We start from the raw sequence: 21,522 nt of genomic DNA on the forward strand, positions 1-21,522 counted from the left end.
ATGGTCTGATGAAAATATTTCATCCAAAGGAAAGAGTAATGTTGCATTTGGAGAGGGAGTGAGTGTGGAGAAGACTGAGAGAAAAGGGGAGCGGTGAGGCGAAGTACATCTGTCCTCCAATATTGGTCCGATGCAAATAAATGATTGCTTTTCATGCAAATGATTATAATACAACATGTAAAAAAAAAAAAGGGGGGGGGCAAATAAGTGCAGGGAAAGATCAGTGTTGGTTTAAGTGAGCAAGAAAATGGGAGCGAGGAGGAACTCGCTGTAGTCTGATGCAAATGATCTACGTGCTGAAAGTGATAAAGGCAAACAAGTGGGGTTTGAGCAAGTGTTTAGTATTAACGAAAGAAGAAAGGAAGGGAGTGTAAGTGGGAACGGAGCGCTGAGTCAATAGGAAACATTTAAAACTAAAAGTCTATTCCACATACACACATACGTGCAGTAAATGTAGCATGAAGGGGGGAAACCTCAGAGCGCTAACCAGATGGTTGGAGCTTCCTGGAAATCGTCCAATAGGAACATTCCTGCCTGTTTATGACCTGTTACGCACTCACACAGGGCGTAGAGCACAAAATTGATCTCAAATATTCAAATTTATCCCACATTTAGGCTGCAAACTGAAATCAGGAAGGAACACAGGAAACAAAAACCCTCCATAATGAATATGGCTGCACACTTACTTCATCTGCTTTCCTGTGTAACATTTGAACCCAATTTGGATTTGATAATGATGCAATATGGAACACATATAGGCCTTTTTAAAATGCATGCAAAAACAAAACAAGTAAAAGCCACACATGTGCACACGCAGCTTAACATGCTGATTATTATTCCGAGAGCTTTAAACGCCCAGGTGCTGCTGAGCAGTTTTGGCCCCGTTGCCGCATTTCAATTTTTCTTCCAGCTTCCCAAATTTCTCTGGACGGTTTGGAATTGGGCCCCCTGGACCTTTTAGCAAACACATAGAAGATTTTATGTTACCGTCTTCTGCCAATATCATTTCTCAACTTTTCTGGCATTGATACTGATGTAAAAGCCATTTGATGGATCACTCCCATTACTTTAGGTTAGTTTAGCAGATAGTTTATTGCTTAGATAGACAGGAAATATGAAAGAGAGGGGATGCCATAACATACTTCATCACTACAATATGTATATCTCTACAAACAAATACACTTTACACCTATTATGAATTCAGACTGCGCTCAAAGGAGTGAAGCAGTGAAAATAAAATCAGTGAAACGGCAAACTGTGAAATCGCAGGATTGCAAAGGCATGGATTTAAGCTCAGAGCTTTGTGCTGCGCAGACAAAGGTCAAAGGTTGTGACGATTGGAACCTGTTTACACCTCAGGAAACAAAATATGCAGAGTGCGGCTCGTAAAAAATGATTTCCCATGAGTGCACATGCTCTGCTGCTGGTGTGACAGAGTTTGCTGTTGATTCCCATCACTGGAGGTCAGTCTTTTTACTGGCAGCTGCAGCAATGAAGTGAAGAAAATGGATTTATCTACAAGCCTGTAAAAAGTTCTGCTAACAGAATCACACACACGTGCATAAACATTTGCACAGAGCAGGCATTTAAAAAATGCAAACATACAAAAGACTCTCAGACTTAAACGGAGCAAAAAGAATGCCTTTTATTGAGCTTGGTCAGTTTCTAATGTGTTAGTCAGCAGTTTTGTTTTGTCTCACAAGTGTCTTTGTTGGATGTGTGCCGGTATGTGTGCATGCGACTACACGTGTATGCTAACACATTTACCCTTTGTGTTTGACTTATCCTTCATCTGTGTCATGATTCAGTAGACGTTGTTAAACCTCACTGGCATTAGCTGGGGTTAGTCCACATCTGTGCGTGTGTGTGTGTGTGAAAGGTATGAAAGGTCCTGATCAAGTCAAGCTGCTGTGATAGCTGATAGGTCTGTGACAGAGCTACAATGGCTTCCAGACAGCTTAAACAGGGATTAAAAACGTTCTCCATCTCCCGACCCTGCTGCTCCCATGAGGAATCACTCCTTCGTTCCCCAGATGACGATTTAGACACCCAGTAATCCTTCTGTGAAAAGACCTATACGCTTCTCACTGTGGAGAAATCTCAAATGTCATCTAGCCATTGATTCATAGTTTTTATTTTTTTATTGAATTCCTTTACATTATATTGCCCTTAAGGGATTTCATTATGGCATTGTATTGCAATGAATAGTTCATCAGAGTGTCTTGCAGTATCATCCTAATGGCAGTAACAGAGCGCGTGTCCTGAATACGTTTGCTGGGAGACGGTTCAACTCTGTATGTTAAATCAGCTGCGCTAGTGGGACCTCAGATTCAGATCAGTTTGCTTGTTGTGTGTGTGCATACTGTACATGTGGGGTCTTTGCAGTCAGAGATGGTATTTATTGCTGCTAAAGTGGGTACTTCCTTATGGCTTCTCCAACATATGGATGTATCTATGTATTTATAAGTATAAATGACAACGTTACGAATGTAATGTCAGGAAGAACATAATGATATTTAGTACTTTAGGGTTTGAATTTTGATTCTTCAAGTTGTTCTGTTGCATTTTTGCCTTTTTATTTGAGGGGAAATATAGGAAGAATGTCATGCACCAAAGGTTCCTGACTTGAACTGGGGATGTTGAGCTTTATATGGTCAGCATCTTAGAGACGCCTGGACATGTTGCCCTTTTTAAAATAATAACAAATGTCATGCTTTGACTTTGACCGTGTAATTTGTGTGTATTTGCAGGCAGATGAAGGACCAGTCGAAGAAGGTGGCCAACTTTAAACACAAGGAGCAGCTGGAGAAGAGCAGGAACGCCCAGCTGATGGATGATGCCAGGAAGAGGGAGGACAATCTGAACGAATGCTCCCTGCAGATTAAGGTATGCAGGGAGGAAGAGGAGGGAGGAGGTAAAGGAGGAAGCTGGAAGTTAAAGGAGGATGATGGGGGGGGAGAGGGTTGAAAAAAGTGAGACAGAAAAAGTTTCTCTCTGTCCTACCTTGAATATGTTCTGCTATCACAACAATGGTTCATCATAACGTGACAATTGTGACAGGAAGCCGCCTGAGGCAATGTCAAACACACACACACACACACACACACACACACACACACACACACACACACACACACACACACACACACACACACAATGCAGCTCTCGCTCAGGGAGTGCATGAGAGGGGTAACTGAAGAGGGTGATTGACAGGGAGAGCAGATGGAAGATGGAGAGAAAAGAAAAAACAAAAACTGGTTGGAGTAGTGAAGGGGAGAAAGGAGGTGAGTAGGAGAGGTGATTAGAGGGGGAATAAGGGAAGCACACACTAAACTATGCAGTGAATGCTGTGGGTTTTAAACTGCTTCCTGTGGCGTGAGAACATCTCCTAATTATCTACAGGGGTGTCAAGTGACCACAAGATGAATAGCCATGTGTGATTGTGTTTACTTCATATTTCAGGTTTTCTTTAACCTCTACATCTACCTTTTAATTTCCCCTAATTCCCCTTAAACTTCCCCTGACTTCCTCTTTCCTCATCCATCCTCCTCCCCTTCTCTTCCAGTAATCGTTAACCCCAGTGGCTTCTCTGATTAGAGGCAGATGAAGACACTCTCTCTCTCTGTGTGTGTGTGTGTGTGTGTGTGTGTGTGTGTGTGTGTGTGTGTGTGTGTGTGTGTGCCCCCTCTGGCTATGATGGATGTTTGGTTTAAGGAGTTTGGAAGTTGTCATTTATGTGTAAGCATGTGGTTAGGAGATGAGCTGATAGCTATGTGAGTCAGTCAGACTTATGAGACCGCAGCGGTTACAACCATAACTAGTGTGTGTGTCAATTGTAAGCAATTCTGCATACTTTAACCAGCACTGAAGACCGTAAACGGAATGTGAGTATAATTCAGACCGTTCATTTCATTCACTACAATAAGAGGATTTAATGTAATTATAGTCTATCTCAGTCTGCATAGTTAGACACCAAGTAATGTTGGATCTGGAGCAGGATTCAGCATGTGTTGGAGATGTCCCGAAGGTTTGTTCATCGCCACCGTAATGTCTTCCTCCTCTCCATCAGGTATTCATACAACTTTAATTTAACCAAGAAGCCTGGCAAGAAGTTCTTTGTGGGGAATTGGTGGGAATGTCATGTAGTCATTTTTAGTTAGAAACAGCTTCATGTGTGATTGAAAATTCCTGAGAATCCTCAGACACATATGGAGATCAGATTGTCTAATTTGCGAGTCTTTTGCAGCTTATTCCAGTCGTGGGGAGCAGAGTGAGGAGTGTCCAATGTTTAACCCTGGGGACATATTAAGCAGGATGTGACAGGGAAAGCTGCTGTTACCAGAAACACATGTCATGTAGTAATACGCAGTCCGTCAGATATGAAGGATGTCAGATTTTTGTACTGTATGTGAGTAATCCAATAGATTTTCTGGCCAGTGGACGCTTAAAATATTATTTAATGACTCCATGAATCCATTTGATGAGGATGAGAAATGAGAGATATTGTATATTCCAAATATCAAAGGCTGCAATTAACGTTATGTTTGCTCTATGAATTGTCTGAAAAGCAGCTCTATGGTTGTCCATCACCTTCGTCAAGACTGAAATATCTCATCAATTATTGGATGGATTGCCATAAAACATTTAAGGTCCCCAAATGATGAAGCCTCCCGATCTAATGTCACCATGAGGTCAACATTTTAATTTGTCCAATGCTTTGGTTTATTATAAAGTAATTTAGTCCCCATCACCCCACGCCTCGCTGTGCCTCACAGAGCTGCTAGCTGTAGACTCTGAGTGCTGATCCTTAATAAATGCTGGATTAATCAACCGATCATCTCTGCACAGCAACAGTTTATACTCTCTTTACATTGCATACTTTCTCTCTGCAGGACTCCCTCCGTCAGAAGGAGGAGCGCATTGAGGAGCTGGAGGAGGCGCTGAGGGAAAGCGTTCAGATCACAGCGGAGAGAGAGGTGGTGCTTGCCCAGGAGGAGCAGGGACGCACACACTCCGAGAAACAGGTCGGTAGCAAATACACATACACGCGGTGTGTTACTGCATGTCTAAAGAGAATCCTTATGTCCTACTAGTAAATGTGTGACCCAAATCTCTCCTTAAACTTAACCCTTATTTGTTACTTTTTGGTTCACAACACACAAATGTCCTCAAATCTGAGGATTTCCTTCATTTTTCTGTCTTTGGTGGGACATTTGGAGACACGCATTAGGAAACACACACAGACACACATCTTTAGGGCAACATAGAAACTCTTTCTGACATAGCTAAATATTGCTATGCCTATAGTGGCTAATGGCAGTGGCAACACAGATGCCCTGTGCCAACTGAGCTCATTCAGGTGTGGCTCTGTGTGTGTGTGTGTGTGTGTGTGTGTGTGTTTGCCCAGTTTCTCCTCATTTGAGGAGAGGTAAATATATCCCTATTTAAAGAACAGCTTGTATTTTGTCCGCTTCAGCCTGAGCACACAAACAGCTTTTTCTTAAATGTAGCAAGAGCCCCACCACTCCAATGTGAAATCTGTTTTATCTATATTGAGACAGTAGGCAAGCTCTGAGCAGTGTTAAGGGAGGCTCAGAAGGGAAGGGTTTAATGGATTCAACCTCAGACCAGTGGGAGTGTGTGTGTCGCTCCCCTGGGTACCAGAGACTTAACGAGTCTATCGAGATGGGAAATGTTCCTCAGAGCCTGGATGGGTTTTGACAAGTGGGAAAAAACAGCGTGGGCTGTAAGGATGAAAACTGCCCTACGAAAACACGGACCGCTGTAGCTGTTGGCAGTACGGCCGGGTTCCATTGTTATTACTGCCTCTAAATGTTGGCCGTCCTCTCTGACCTTTACTTACCAGGCTACTTCTGTACAGACACATAAAGACATCCATGGTTAATGTTAGTGGGTGCCACAGCAGAATGAGTTTCAAAGGTGCTAAAGGAAAACATGTTTAAAATGATGCACACGACAGCTTGGCTTTTGCTTTTGAGGTAATGATGCAACCGAGTAGAAATAGTGTTTTGGAGGCGGTGATTTGACTCTGGGAATTTGGTGCAGCTGCAATGATGGATTTCAACAAGCAGATGCAGAATGTGTTTATGTAGTATTGTTAAGTACGCAAAAAACACTTTACTAAACGCAAAACATCCAGAGTCACATGCATTTTCTTTGCACATATACAGCCATAATTCAACAAATGAAATGACAAAACACGTCATTTGTACAGTTTATCATTGTGGAGAAACACATCTGTTTGTGATGACAGTATGGTTAGTTTTGTAGCATTAGGTTTAGAGAAAGATCGTGGTTTGGGTTGAAATGGCTACTTACTTAAGGTTAGAGGACTTAACGTCAAAGAAGGACTGGGGAAGGGTTAGGAATCGGGAAACAAAGTTGTGTTGATGTCACCGTTTTGTTGACACATCCATCCCACCTGACCAGCTCACTTTTCGAAATGTGTAGCTCTGTAATAAAAGTCACCTGACTTCCTCCTTTGCTAGATATGGACAAAGCTGCTAGATGCTAAACACGTTGTTTTTAAGTCACTTTTCTTTGGGAGGATAGATGTGTCTCTTATATCCAGTTCCCCCCCCCCCCCCCCCCCCCACACAGTGACCTTTCAGGGGGGACCAGAAGCCATTTCAAGAACTCAGCAACCTAACCTGCATTGAGACTGGAGGAGCAAGGGTCTAAATTCAGTTCCTAGGACATAGTTTCTGGTGTAAGAATTGCCCCACTCAGGGGGAAGTACTCTTTGATTGCAAAGGATCTCTCGGGGCGCGTAGATAGAGAGAACAAAGTGAGTGAACGAGAGAAACAAAAGTTTTGTTAGTGCTATGTTGCCTGCTAAAGCAGAAATACTGTAGATAACCATGAAACACTCCGACGATTGGATTGGAGACAAGCGCCCTGGAGTTCACATTCTCCTTTTCCACCTTATCAGATCACACATCATTCTATTTGCTACAAAGAACTTCATGATGACTCTGTGCTGTTGTTTCTTCTTACGCTGTTATATTTTTATCATCAGACGAATTGCCTAATCCTCATGGTTCTTCAGATCGAGCTTGGTTTTAAAGTTCCTGTAGCAGTTTGGTCAAAAAGGCAGATCCAGTAGTAACCTAAGGCTTAAATACAATTCTGCAAAACAAAGACACCGTTGCAGAGAACATCCAACAGGCCTAAAGCTTTGGGTTTTCACAATAGCAAAGATTGGAACAAGTAATGGAAAGATGGAAGAATCCCATCCAGCATGTTTGTCCTCCTGAAGTTGACTGTGGCTTAATTAGTTTACTGTAATTGTGCCAAGCTCTCACATTTAATTTGGCAGCGATATATTGAAATACTTCAAAACACTACAAGTGGCAGCTTTAATTAGACAGAACGGAGGCCATTTAGGCCAGGGCAGGGTGCTGGAGAACGTCCTCGTGTTAAAATGCTTCAGTGAAGGAGGAAGGAGTAGAAACGTCAACGTGCGGTGAACGAGTGGAGATGGCAGCCAAACACTCAGCGCAGTCCTCATCCAACATCAATAACACTCACTCAGCCTTTCAGCGTAGACACACGCACATGTGTGCGCTAGGTGCTCGCAGACAGGATAGTAATACACAAGACGGCGTTCCACATACATACACATAATCCTCCCAACACACACACACACACACACAAACATGGCGGAAAGAAGTGCTAACTGCTATTTAAACAGCGCAGCGGCGCAGCACAACATGGCATTCAGCAGGAGCCAGATGGACGCGACGTTGGTTTTCTAACTGGAAACGGGTCTCTAAATACACAAGTAAATTGTAAATAAATATTTTAGTGTTCCCGTTTTACAACTGCGTCACTGCAATTAGCCTTTCACGTAATAATTTATAAAATGATGACAGAGGGATGGACAATTTCCTCCCTTAATGAGGATGGCCTGTTCAAAGGAACACACATTGCTTATTATAGCGTTGGCACACATGCAGCCAAACCAGGCACATTCACACACACACACACACACACACACACACACACACACAGAATACATATCAGTAGACATACACGCACACACATTTAGTGTGTGTGTGTGTGTGTGTGTGTGTGTGTGTGTGTGTGTGTGTGTGTGTGTGTGTGTGAGGGACAAAATTGGTTGTCCAATACCGCATGAAAATATACTAAACCTTTTCTGCTAAACATGAGTCATGTGTGATCACTGAAGAAAGGTGTGTGTGTGTGTGTGTGACAGTAAATGAGTCAACAGTATGACACACTCCATCTGCCTCTTCAGAGACCAAACTAAAAACAGACGTTCTCTCCTCCAGCTTTCCATCTTTTATTAACCAGACAATTTTAATTCTTGAACTCAATGCACCTTCTCCTTTCTTTCTCCCTCCTAAAATGAAGTTGAAATCACTCTTAGGCACAAACACACACATTCAGAAGACTGAATGGGGTTGCAGCCTCCTCCCCTCCAGCTCCTTCTTTTCCAGCCGGGCCTCATCACTCCTCACCCCTCCCTGCATCCCTCCATCGCTCTATCCTTCAATCTCTACATCTCTGATGTCGGCCAAAGGCCTTTCTCTCCTCCTTTCCTCTCTATGTCTTCCTTTCTCTGTCCTTATTTTACAGTCACCGGTCCCATTCTCCTCTCCTCTCCTCTCCTCTCCTCTTCACCTCTCCTCTCCTCTCTTCTCTTCACCTCTCCTCTCCTCTCTTCTCTTCTCTTCTCTTCTCTTCACCTCTCCTCTCCTCTTCACCTCTCCTCTCCTCTCTTCTCTTCTCTTCTCTTCACCTCTCCTCTCTTCTCTTCTCCTCTCCTCTCTTCACCTCTCCTCTTTCTCCTCTCCTCTCCTCTCTTCTCCTCTCCTCTCTTCTCCTCTCCTCTCTTCTCCTCTCCTCTCCTCTCCTTCACCTCTCCTCTTTCTCCTCTCTTCTCCTCTCTTCACCTCTCCTCTTTCTCCTCTCTTCTCCTCTCCTCTCTTCTCCTCTCTTCACCTCTCCTCTCCTCTCTTCACCTCTCCTCTCTTCTCCTCTCCTCTCTTCTCCTCTCCTCTCTTCACCTCTCCTCTTTCTCCTCTCTTCACCTCTCCTCTTCTCCTCTCTTCTCCTCTCTTCACCTCTCCTCTTTCTCCTCTCTTCTCCTCTCTTCACCTGTCCTCTCTTCTCTCTCCTCTCCTCTCTTCACCTCTCCTCTTTCTCCTCTTCACCTCTCCTCTTTCTCCTCTCTTCACCTCTCCTCTTTCTCCTCTCTTCACCTCTCCTCTCTTCTCCTCTCCTCTATTCTCCTCTCCTCGCCCCTCTTCACCTCTCCTCTCTTCTCCTCTCCTCTCCTCTCTCTCCTCTCTTCTCCTCTCTTCTCCTCTCCTCTCCTCTCCTCTCTTCACCTCTCCTCCTCCTCCTCCTCCTCCTCCTCCTCCTCCTCCTCTTTCTGTCTTGTCTGAATTGCATTTTTAAAGCTGCCTGTGTTTCTGACTGCTCAGTATTTTGCGCTTTGTCTGCACTTCTTTTATCTGGTAATCTCTCTTTCCCATGCTTAGCATTTGTTTCTTTTGCTTTCTCTATTTTGTGTTTTGCTGTACAGTATATCTTTCTACTTGAGCACTTTTACAACTTTTCTCTTTCTCCTCTCCTTTTCTCCGCTTTTCCTCCATGCATGTTCGTTCTTTTAATCATATCTCCCCTCGTCTTACTCCTCCTAATCACCTTTGTTTATGCCCTATTTGGCCCCTCTTCATTTTGTCCTCTATTTTGTCTCTCTACCTTCTGCCTATTCTTTGTATCCCTCGTTACTTTCCTTTGCTCTTTCCCCTTTTCTGTACTCATTCTCCCTTCACTGTTCCCTTCCCTCTCTCTGTTTTCTCTCTCCTACATCATCTTTCTGTCTCTATTTGCTCTTTTTGTATGCAGCTCTCTCACATTCCAATGCATGAGTTCACCACAGCCGGCTTTAGGTGGTCAAAGGTAACAAAACAATCATTACGACCTTCGCTCACCAGCGTTTCACCCTTCATTTCATCATACATTCATGCCTTCACCATTTTGTCATTTTGTGAAATCGTCATTTACTGTCTTGTGTTACGTGTTGTGACAATAAACTGCACAAAAGGTTTGTTCATCTGGATCAGACCTTTATTTGTTTGCTCATTAGTTCCTTCATTCATGCTGATGTTATTGCAGACCTCCTGTACCCACTGTAAGCATATGAGTCTACCAGCAATGACTTTGAAAACAATATTATGTATTATTTGTCTCTATTCCTTTTTTATTCCATCCATTCCACATTTCCATCTATCACCAGCCCTATGTTCTAAAGGCTCCATAAACTTTAAAGGTGCTACAGTATGATGATACTGTAGCACCTTTAAAGTCTAACAGAGATACTAAAAAGGGGAGAATCAAAAGTCTAGATGAAAGTGAAGATGCTAATAGAGGTGGAGTAAAGCCAGAAGGTATAAAATGAAATGTCAACAACTAAAACGATAGTAGTGACAGTAAAACATGAGAGGAAGATCTTCCTTCTCAAAGCTTCTTTAGAGTCCTGTCTTCATTCATTTTTAATCAAACGACAAGACTCATATTTTGCCTTGGTCCCCACTTCTTTCTGAGATGCTCTCTTTCAGGAGATGCTTTCAGATTAAGCTCATCTTCAGCGTTTCTTATTTCTGCTGATGTCATCTATCTGAGGAAATAAATGTAGCTTTGTGATTCTCTTTCTCTCTCAGGCGGAATCCTTCTCCTTCTGCCTTTTGTCTGACGCTCTTGCTCTCCTTTCTTTTTACTTTAATACTTCAGAGAGACAGGGAGTGAATAACTGCAAAAGAGAGAAAGAAGTATCCAAAGAGAAAATGTGTGTGGTGGCTGGCCAAATCGTCGCCACGCTGTGCAAATACAGAGACCTCGACACTTCTACCTCACAGACATTAAACTGACAAACTGATATACACCCAGAGAGAGACATAGATAACATATACAGTATATCAGCAAAGAGAAACAACACACGGAGAAAAGAAAGCACGGGGAAGAAAAATGACACGTTTGATGTTCTGCAATTGAGCATCTCATGTAAAAACAGAGAAGTTATTAATTGATTTCAAATGCACAGTAGCTGTCAGATGGGGGGAGAGAGGGGGAGAGAGGGGGAGAGAGAGAGAGAGAGAGAGAGAGAACCTCTCACATACGCTCCTACAGAAGGACATGCAACATACAACTGTCACTTGAACACACACACACACAAACTTAAATGCTGATATCTGTGGAAAGCAATAGAGAATGAAACAGTTAAAGGTAGAAGGCATGTTTAAAGTGTCTTACAATGTATGTGTGTGTGTGTGTCAGGTGGAGGACCTGCTGGTTGCCATGGAGAGGGTGAAACAGGAACTGGATGTGATGAAAGCCAAGCTGTCATCAACTCAGCTCTCACTGGCCGAGAAGGAAGGTCACCTGACCGCCCTGAGGGCCGAGCGGCGGAAGCACCTGGAGGAGGTCCTGGAGATGAAGTAAGACACACACATTTTATTACTTTTATACATGTTAACATGTAAAACAGCTGAGCGTTTGCATCGACGGGTGCAAACTGTGGTGGAAATGTATGTCATCTGTCTTGTTTCCAAAGACACAAACATAGAAAAATATAATATGAAACATTTTATAAACTTGTACAATGTATTTACTTCCCTGTATTGTTTCACCCTCACCCACACCAGTCAACAAATACAGTATAAAGTCTCCAGCCAGTCGTCCTGTTGCTCTAATTTTAAAAACTCAGACACAGCCTTCAACACTTTCCCTGAAATTAGCAACTCTTATGATATCTCCAGTAGTTTCCCATGTTGCCTCAGTGTTCCAGGAAGGTGGTCACTGGTCACATTGACATGATCTTCACCCGACACCTCGTCAACCCTCTCTTTCCTCTTCCTGTCTTTACCTCTCTCTCTCTCTCCTTTCTACTTTTATCTCCTCCCTCTTTCGCTCGGCACTTTAAAGCCATAGAAGTAAGTAGTGTGTTAATGCAATAACCATGTACCGCTGTCTAGCTCTTCATATGATTGATTACAAACACAGACACCCGCACACACTCATGCATACGCTCTACCTCAGTGTAAAATCGAATGTAATTTTAATAGATGGGTTTGCATTTTAAGTGCAGCAAAGAGGAGTCCAGCAGTCCGATGATTCCCTGTATTTTCTGCCTCTTTACATTCTCACTGAGACCTTACGACGAGGTCTAATTTAGTGGAACGATGCTTTGGGCTGAAATACAAGCCAAGGAATATGTCCGTGTTAGCATGTCCTGCCTGTTTTATACGCGCTGTGGGACTATCTTTTACGGTGGCATGATGGGAAAATAAGGGCATGCACTGTGATTTAGTTTTCCTGCACTCCGTCCTCTGCGTTTTCTACCAACGTAGCACTTCTTTGTTTTTGAGCGAGAGACACAGACAGAGAGAGAGTGTGTGTGTGTGTGTGTGTGTGTGTGTGTGTGTATCCAGCAGCATGTCCATTCACAGGCCAGGTGAGCAAGTTATTGGCCGTTTTATCGCCGTAGTAACGACCCGTGTGATTATTACAAGCATCAGCGCTTCAGAATGTGTGGCCTTGTTTTCGCACTTGAATTTGCATGTGTGAGTGTGCACGTGTGCAAGCACGCTATGATTGATTTATTGACGTCTGACTTGTCCATTTAAGAAAATACAGGGGCCATGATGAATATCAGGCACACATGCATCCTTATTTCATATACATATCAACACAAACGCACAACAGCAACATACAAACATTCACACACAGACCACCCTACACACATGCATGATTAGATTTAACAGTCTCCAGTGGGATGTTTAAATCTGAGCTATCATTTAACTTGGAAGTCTCAATGACATACTATGCTCATGTGTATACATCTATGCTGATTAACTTCATTATAAGGCTCCAGTCACCACTGTGTCCTTACTCTGAACTGTGGTGTGACTCTGTGTTTCCATACACAGATCAGACCTACTGTCCAGAGACCAAATATTTACTCTGCTGATTGTCTCTAGTGTTTCTGCAGAAACACGACTGCACTTTATTTGTTCCATCATGTGGAAAATATTTATGACATATGTATTCAGTATGTCATTGCAAATTATTTATTTAACCTTTTCCATTTGACGTTAAGTTGTTTCGTTCTTAACACACCGCACACATAGCCAAGTCACAAAGAATGGACTGTATCTTTAAGAGAGGTACCAGTTCACCTCCTGGGCACTGCTGAGGTGCCCTTGAGCAAGGCACTGGACCCCCACACTGCTCCCCGGGCGCTGATAATATCATAATGGGTTGAATGCCACTGTGTCCGTACATGTTACTTTCAGAAGGCACTTTTTGCACCCTTGATGTTGTTCTAAAAGCTATGTTTGATGCCTTTTGGTACAGGTTTTACTGACCTGTGAAATTAGTATCACATATTGGTGAATAAACAGTTTGAATCATAAAATCTCTTTACTGCAGAGTTTGTTAGTCCCTCTGCTCAAACAGTGTTTCTGTTTCACAAATATGGATTGTTCTTTAAGATATTAATTATTCATTGTTGGCCGGCAGTTTGTTTGTCTTCTGAGTCCTACCAACTCTTCCACACCACTTACTTTTTCTACTGTTTTGATCCCTATAGTGGTTGTTTTCTTATCAAAAGTAGTTCTACCTCTCCTCCAGAACACACTGGATATTCCTCCAGTGAATCACCTGCAGATGATTATAAAGAATTGTTGCATTCGTATGTGATTATTCGACTACTTACGGGAACAAATGCAGCCCTTTTATGCTCTGCCTTTGCATAATACATGATATTTTTAAGGCTGCAGTAAGATATTCTTCCCACATATTTGGGATATTGTGTAGTTCGGTGTCTGTTCTCCCTCAGTGAAAGGTTTCGATGTTTCAGGTAGCTGCTAGATGTCTTGCTGTGAGTTATGCACATGACGCCACCGCTCATATTTTTCACAAGTCATTAGCGTTTGGTCAGCAAATACGTCATTTGCTTCTGGCTTTGTCCCACGTGTAAAACATGAGATGTTTAAGGTGGCTGCGTCCTGCGTGTCCATATATCTCTGTGTAATGCACATGAAACTGTCTCTGCACACACAGGCTGCCGTAACTCTTCGGGGTTTGATGTCGGACTTGTTGCCCAGTTTTACATCGGTGTAAGGTTTAATGTTACTGTAAGACGTGATATATGATACGGCATGTTTCAGAGTTTTCTTGGACAGACATAGAATATATTAACACACCACCACCACCACTCCCATGCTGAAACATATACCAAATGCAGCTGGAATACTGACATCCTTTTTGCCGAATCTGTTTCCTCCCTTTAGTTCTGTTATTGCTTCACACACACACACACACACACACACACACACACACACACACACACACACACACACTGTAATGTAGTTGTGTGAGCGTCTATCTTTCACCATCTAATTGCATATGTCTTCTTTACTCCAGCACTTTGCTAACCTTAAGTCCCTGATGTATATTGTTAATGTGTGTGTGTGTGTGTGTGTGTGTGTGTGTGTGTGTGTGTGTGTGTGTGTGTGTGTGTGTGTGTGTGTGTGTGTCCAAGAAGAACACACTACAGTTTTGTAAATCAACATTCACACTCATAATATGCACTTAAAACCACATGCAACATCCACAAACATGCAAATACACACTAATAACGTGTAAATACACTTGGGCTCACACACCACTATAGGCTAAATCCAAGGACAGACAATACACAAACAGAGCTACACGCACATACACACCTCTGCCCTGCAGGGCTCCAACATGCATCTTTCCCACTGATAAATCATCTGCTGCGACCTTCACGCACACTCGTAAACCACACACAGGAGACATATTTTCTTTGTGATATACATTAAATATGCACATGCTCGTTCTCTTCCCAGCCTCGTGTGTGTGTGTGTGTGTGTGTGTGTGTTGCAGCCAGCTGGAGGAATGTGCTGACAGTGTGTGTGTAACAGCAGGGCGTCGGGTCTGAAATCCCAATCTGGATGAATTAAAGCCCATTTTACTCTGCGCTGTTCTGCTTTACTGACATTTAACACCCATCTCTTCCTCACTTCCTCACTGCTCTCTCGGAGTCTTCGGCTCTCCTGCTAGCTCACAGAATCATGTGTCTCTGGCTGCAGGGATGCGTTTGGACAGTTTTGAGGTGTAACTTTCAATGCAGGACATGTCCAACCGGACTGGACTATGACTCGCATACAGAAGAATTAGTTTGGCTTTTGGAGAGTGTTTCTAAAACGTATTGTTTGGGTCAATTGTATTTAAACATCCCAAAATGAGAAACTTGCCTCTAAAGGGTTTTTAATCCTTAGATCTTTGATTTGGATAAAGAAAAAAATATATCCTATAATGTTGTAATAAAAGAATACCATCGGCTCTTTTAAACCTTTTCCTTAGTTTGTATTTTTTTTTATCAATTGTGAAAATATTTTGCCATTTATATCACTGAACATGATGATTTATTGTAAATATTGCGAATAATAATGATTTACTTTTCAAAAGCTTTTCTCAAAATGCAGTTTGCAACCTTGTTTTCCAACATAACTTGTTTGAGAAGCAACGTTTGGATCATTTCACATATATAGTGTGGAGATTGGCTATAATAAATGTGTAAAAGTGTACAGTGAGTGTGAAAAATGGAAGATATCTTCAAATATCTCGGTCATTCTTGCGATCACAAGAATTGTTGGAAGGAATGCTGAAAGAAGTTGTTACTGAACAGTAGACTAAACATTTCAGTTGTAATAGTGCTGCATGTCTATCATGTGAAGAAGCAGCACAGACATTTCTTCTTCATGAGTTTTACTCGTTAGGGCACTCGCATCCAAAACCACGTTTGTAAATGAACTTAAACTTACTTGAACTTGAACATTTTGGATTTGATACCACAGCATACTGCTGAGAGGAGAGGACGAGGAAGGAGGTTTAAGGATGGGCAGGAGAGGAGAAGACACAAAACAAGAAGTAAAGAGTGCAAAACAGACAAAACGAGGAGAAGAAAGGAGAGTTTAAGAGGTCAGGGCAAGAGTTATAAATCTGTTTTGCGGGAGAGGGGGGGCAGTAGGAGTATAATAAAATCAAAGAAAAGAAGCAGAAATGTTTTTATGGCAGAGAAAAAAGGAGGGAAAGCAAAGAGGAGAAGAGTAGAAAGACAGCTGTCCAACAACAACTGAGCCGAGCCAACGAAACTGCGTGATATCCAGAAGAAATTATATTACCTCCTCTCCGGTCTCCCTCGCGCCTTCCGCTCATCCATCAATCTTTCAGACTATAGTATATATTGAATGCATTACCTCTTATGTTATGTCCTCCCATGCATTCACTCAGTGTTCTTCTTCACCTTACGCACTCATTTACTGCTCATAACCTTTTACCAGAACAGAACAAACAATGCGTTTTTTTGTGAACGTGGAACTCAGAATTCATCCGTTACATCAAATGTTCTGACTCGTAAAACTAATTTATGTTTATTTGCAAGGTTGTTATGGTGATTGTGATGTTAATGATGCTTAAAAAGGCCATTTATTACAAACGAAAGCACCAAAGCATCGCAATGAAAAGACAGAAAGAGAAAGAAGGGCGGCGATGCACTTGACAATTGTTTTGGCAATGCAAATGGTCAAGGCTTCCAGTAACAGGCAGCAAAGTGAGCCCCATTACTTGTCTTGCTTCAGGGAAATAAAATCTGATATTTTAGTTGTTTTTCTCCGTGTGGGGGAGGCTGCCTCAGGCTGTGACAAATCGATGTCGGGTTGTGATTCATCGAAAAGGCCAAAATCTATTCGGATTTATTTGCCCTAAAGAATATCAAAAGAAAGCTTTTGCTGGATTTTACATCTAGAATGAGAACAATATGAGTCTGTTTACACACAAACACTGTGTTGTGCGCCACATGTACAATTAGACTATAAAGAAAGTCTGCTGAAACACCAAGTTACTTCAGCCTCCTGCAGTGAGAGCCTTAGCTGGTGCCTCAAGGTGAACACTATAAATTCAATTTATCTCTCCTTTGCTGCTCTGTTCTTTGTTTTATCTCTCACCCAGCCTCCCTCAAACCCTCAAACCTCTCCCTGCACCCCTTCCGCCGTCCCTCCCTTTATTTCTGCCTTCCCTCCTTCCCTCCATCCCTCGCTCTGGCATTCCTCCCCTCCCTTCCCCTTTTCATCTCCCATTCTTTGTATCCTTCCAGCCTCTTTCCATCCATCTCTCCATTCTGAGTCTACATCTGTCTGGAAACGACATTACCGCCTGATATCTGTCTGGCGGCCAGGCTGTATTTCTCTGTCTGCGTCTTCACTGTTGTCACTACATACTGAAACTAATCGATGGTGTGTGTGTGTGTGTGTCTGTGTAGGTTTGTGCGTCCCTCCGGTTTGTGTGCATGTAGTCAAATATCTTATTTTCAATGTAACGACAGCTCCGCCCCTCACAGCCAGAAACCTATCGCTAACAATATGACTGCACGGTTAAAAGACACACACACACACACACACACACACACACACACACACACACACACACACACTCACACACATCACTGACATAAGAATTGCATATTGCCTTCAGAAAAAAGGCACACGCACATACACACAAAGTCACTTACAAAACCAGATGAGACAGCATGACTGCTTAGAAGCTTTCACTCCCAGAGGAACGCTTGGAGATGTATACCCACACACACACACACACACACACACACACACACACACACACACACACACACACACACACACACACACACACACACACAGATACACACACATGCATAAAAATATATCCTCCCACACAGGTGCCAGAGACGAACACTTTGATCCCCCAGCAATGAGATTAATCCACAGTGTGTCAAAGCAAGTCTGTGTGTGTATTTCTTGTGTGTGTATGACAGACATGTTGAGGGATTAGTATGACAACAAGGGGCACGCCGTTTGACACTTAGTCTTACAAGCTCAAATCAGGGCGCCTCGTTCCCCGTCTCTCTTTTTTCTCTCCATTTTTCTTGCGCTCTCTGTACTTGACTTTCTTGCCCTCATCTCTTCGACTCTGGCTGTCTTCCTCTTTCCTTTTTGATTTTTTTCCTTCTCCCTTGTGAGAAACTGATGGAGAGATTAAATCGGGAAAGTAGAAGCAATAAAAGATGTGCTTCGGTTAGAAGTTGTATTCAAATAACAGGGTTTTCTGAGAGTCTCTGAGGCCTTGCAAAGCATTGATCTCCAGCTGAAGCTCCACAGAAAAGAAAGTCTCATTTTTATTGTGCTGACTCTTCTTTATTGTCATTTCTATTCTTATTGCCATTTTTTAAAATGTGTAATGGAGAGCTCTAACACCAATCAAGCACACTGTATTGAGCTGAATAAAAAGAGGGGAAGTAAGGGGAGCATAAAGGGCTGAGAACAAGAGAAAAATGTTCTCAAAGATGGATGAGAACCAAACGCATAAGAACAAATGGCGGGAAAGAACAGATAAAGTAAAAAACGATGCGGCAGAACCTAAACTGTTTTCCTCAACTGATTACAGGCTGTGAATGCCAGGCCATCAAACAGATCATTAAATAGCAATTAAAGAGGGAGAGGGCGCAATGAAGAGGGAAACGTATCAAAAAGTTGAAAACAAAACATGCCTCAGATTGTACGTTGTGAGTGCCAAACGATTACATTTCTATTCTGGAAATAATAAAAGTGTAGTAGACAGACGGGCAGAGGAGAACAGGGCGGATCAGTGACAGATTGGCTTGTTTAAGTTACTCTGAAAAGAAAGAAAGACATCAGCTGGAGAAAGAAATAAACAGATTTATAAGCTGACGCTCTGACATCAACAGCACGATCACGGTTATAAATTACTGCACAACTACAATGTACACAATGTATTTCCATTTTAAGACTTTATCCTACTTAATGGGAAAGTTGGCTCACAGTGAGGCAGTCAGGTCAGCGAATATACGCGAGAAACTGAGCACATAAACGTGCAAGATGAATGAAATGAAACAATGGATTATGTTTCATCGAAACGCTGATAATCAAGCCGATCATTGGGCTTTTATTTTGCTTTCTGCTATTAAAGATAACTAAAATAATTGTCATGAGTCAGGACGATACCAAGTTTTAAGTGGTAGAGCTCCCTTGTTGATCAGTTTGAATTCAGGTTTTGAATGTTTTTGTTTTACCTTGCAGGCAACTGTTGGTTTCCATTTACTTGTGTACAATATGAGTTACGTTCGCCTTTAGTAAAGCATTAATAAGGGAAGATTGACATTGATTATCTCTGTTATTGCCATATGTCCGTTTTCAGTGTCTGTTTTTCCTGCTCATTTTCAATTTGACAACCTGGGTGGAAAGGCAGAGAAGTCGAGAAACAATAAAACAAAAAAAAGGAACAGACTTAGCGAATATATCATGACATACATGAAGCATGTGACTTCAACATCCACTGAATCATCCGCTCCACTGGAGATACAAAGAAGAGCAGCAGGCAAAAACATCAGCTCTGTGTGGAGCAACGACGAGGCTCAAATAAATACATGAAACGCACAAATGGCATCTTTTCATCGTTGCACATTAATTAGCATTTTCTTTTGCTGATTTTCTGGTCATTCTCTTCAGATTTGCGCCACATTTAGATGGAACCCTTGGATGCTGATCGAAACATATGCTGACACCTTTACTTGAGTTAACTAAAAGGTCACTTTGTCTCCGTTTGACCAAGAGGCAGCGGAGTAGAGCCGTAACACTGGGAGCATCTGTGGATACAGTAGATTGACAGAAACACATTTTGTCACTCTCACATTGTCAAAGAAAGCAAAAATGATTCTTTCATAGACATGTGGGAGGCGCAGGTGTCCAATACTGTGACTGGAGTGAGTTTGCGCTGACAGATTGTAAGCAGATGTCTTGGTCTCTGTAGCACAGCGTAGAAATGATTCGCTGTAAAGAACCACAGTGTAGACAAAGCTGCTTCTTTAGTCACACTTCTCTGGTGTGTGTGTGTGTGTGTGTGTGTGTGTGCGTGTGTGTGTGGTCCCATGGAAAGAGCAAACTCCCGCGGACCATGGATAATGCATTTTTACACCTTTCTTATTAGTCACAGTGTGTGTTTTTAAATGTGTGTGAGACAGAGAACGAGAGAGGTGAAGGAGCGAGTGTTTGAGAAAAAAGGGTGCGAGAGAAAAAAGGGGAAATGTGTCAAGAACAGATCCTCATTCTGTCATGCAGCAGTCCCACCTGCCCTCCTCTCTCTCCCTCACACTGCCTTTGTCTCTCTGCCTCCCCATGCCGCTACTCCTTCCCTCCCTCTCTCCATTCCTCTCCCTCTCTCCCCCTTCACGTCTCTTTGATTTGTTTTCCCTCCAAATCCTCCAGTTATTTTATTCCCTTCCCTGTCAGTGCTGTTTCTTTCTATGTGTGTGCGTGTGTTAGTGTGTGTAAGCCTTCTCGCTGTCTTTCTTTAAGCCTCTCTGATGTACAACAGCTCCTTGAGGGGAGCTTTTCTCTCCCTCTCAAACACACTCACACACACACACACTCTTATCCTATGCACCAGCTTTAACCTATTTTCCTAACACTCTCTTTCTCGCTCTCTCTCACTTTTTCCGATTCTCTCAGATGGTCTCTCGTCCCGTCTTCTCCCTCCACACTAAATCATTCATATCCAGTGTCTCTGACCCACTTCCACTATAGTTTAAGACACACACGCGCACACACACACACACACACACAGCTTACAAAAAGATCTCGCCAAAAGTCCTGCTGTTCTCAGTGTGTTTTTGTACATTATACAGTGGGCTACTTTAATCTAAGTAGCGTCAGTCAAAGATAAAACAAAGTTTCTATCAAATCAGAACCTGGCTGCTGTCCTGACAATATGCTAATCACTTCGCCATCTCACTCTCTTACGGTCTTAATAAACAAGTACACTCTCCAAACACATTTTGGATTTTGCCGTTGAATAAAAGCCTTGAGGGCATTCTTGACTGTAATTCCCAATAATCATTTTATCATTATTCTGCATTTCTGACCTGCTATTATCCCTTTGATGTGTTTGGCTTAATGTAGCCGTAGAGAGCAATTTCAAAGTTTTGAATGCACATAACAACTGCGGTAGGTGTCGATCATTTTCTCTAATAACTTCTGTTATAATCTAGTGAAGTGAAACTTTGTGTTGGCGCTGTTGCAGGAGAGAGAAGCAGTAAATGGTTTAGTATAAAACAAGGCTTTATTGGCTGTCTCTGCTTTGATGCTGCACACATGGCAGGCCAGCACTAACAAATGTTTCATAAAACCTGCTCTGATGTGTGCATTCATTGCTCTGTGTTTTCTCTCTTCGGGCCATAAACCAGTTTGTGTGTAGAACAGAGGGGAGTGGAGGAAAGCCTTACTTCTTCTATTCACTCTGTCAGATATATATATATATATATATATATATATATATATATATATATATATATATATATATATATGTATATATATATATATATGTATATATATA

At 42.3% G+C, this 21,522-nt stretch overlaps 1 protein-coding gene across 11 annotated transcripts in view; it reads left to right on the forward strand.

Annotated features, from left to right (window-relative positions):
• The window catches only part of LOC115028232 (ELKS/Rab6-interacting/CAST family member 1-like), a 106,794-nt gene that overhangs the window by 48,984 nt on the left and 36,288 nt on the right, over positions 1–21,522 (forward strand). For all 11 annotated transcript variants that reach the window (XR_003834544.1, XR_003834545.1, XR_003834546.1 and 8 more), the window contains 3 exons: positions 2,751–2,886; positions 4,893–5,024; positions 11,329–11,489. Coding sequence is in view for 8 of the 11 variants with exons in the window: in XM_029461834.1 (XP_029317694.1) it covers positions 2,751–2,886; positions 4,893–5,024; positions 11,329–11,489 (429 nt within the window). In the remaining 3 variants the exon portion in view is untranslated. The remainder of the gene's footprint in view (positions 1–2,750; positions 2,887–4,892; positions 5,025–11,328; positions 11,490–21,522) is intronic.

This window comes from Cottoperca gobio, chromosome 23, assembly GCF_900634415.1.
Source record: "Cottoperca gobio chromosome 23, fCotGob3.1, whole genome shotgun sequence".
Lineage (NCBI taxonomy): Eukaryota > Metazoa > Chordata > Actinopteri > Perciformes > Bovichtidae > Cottoperca > Cottoperca gobio.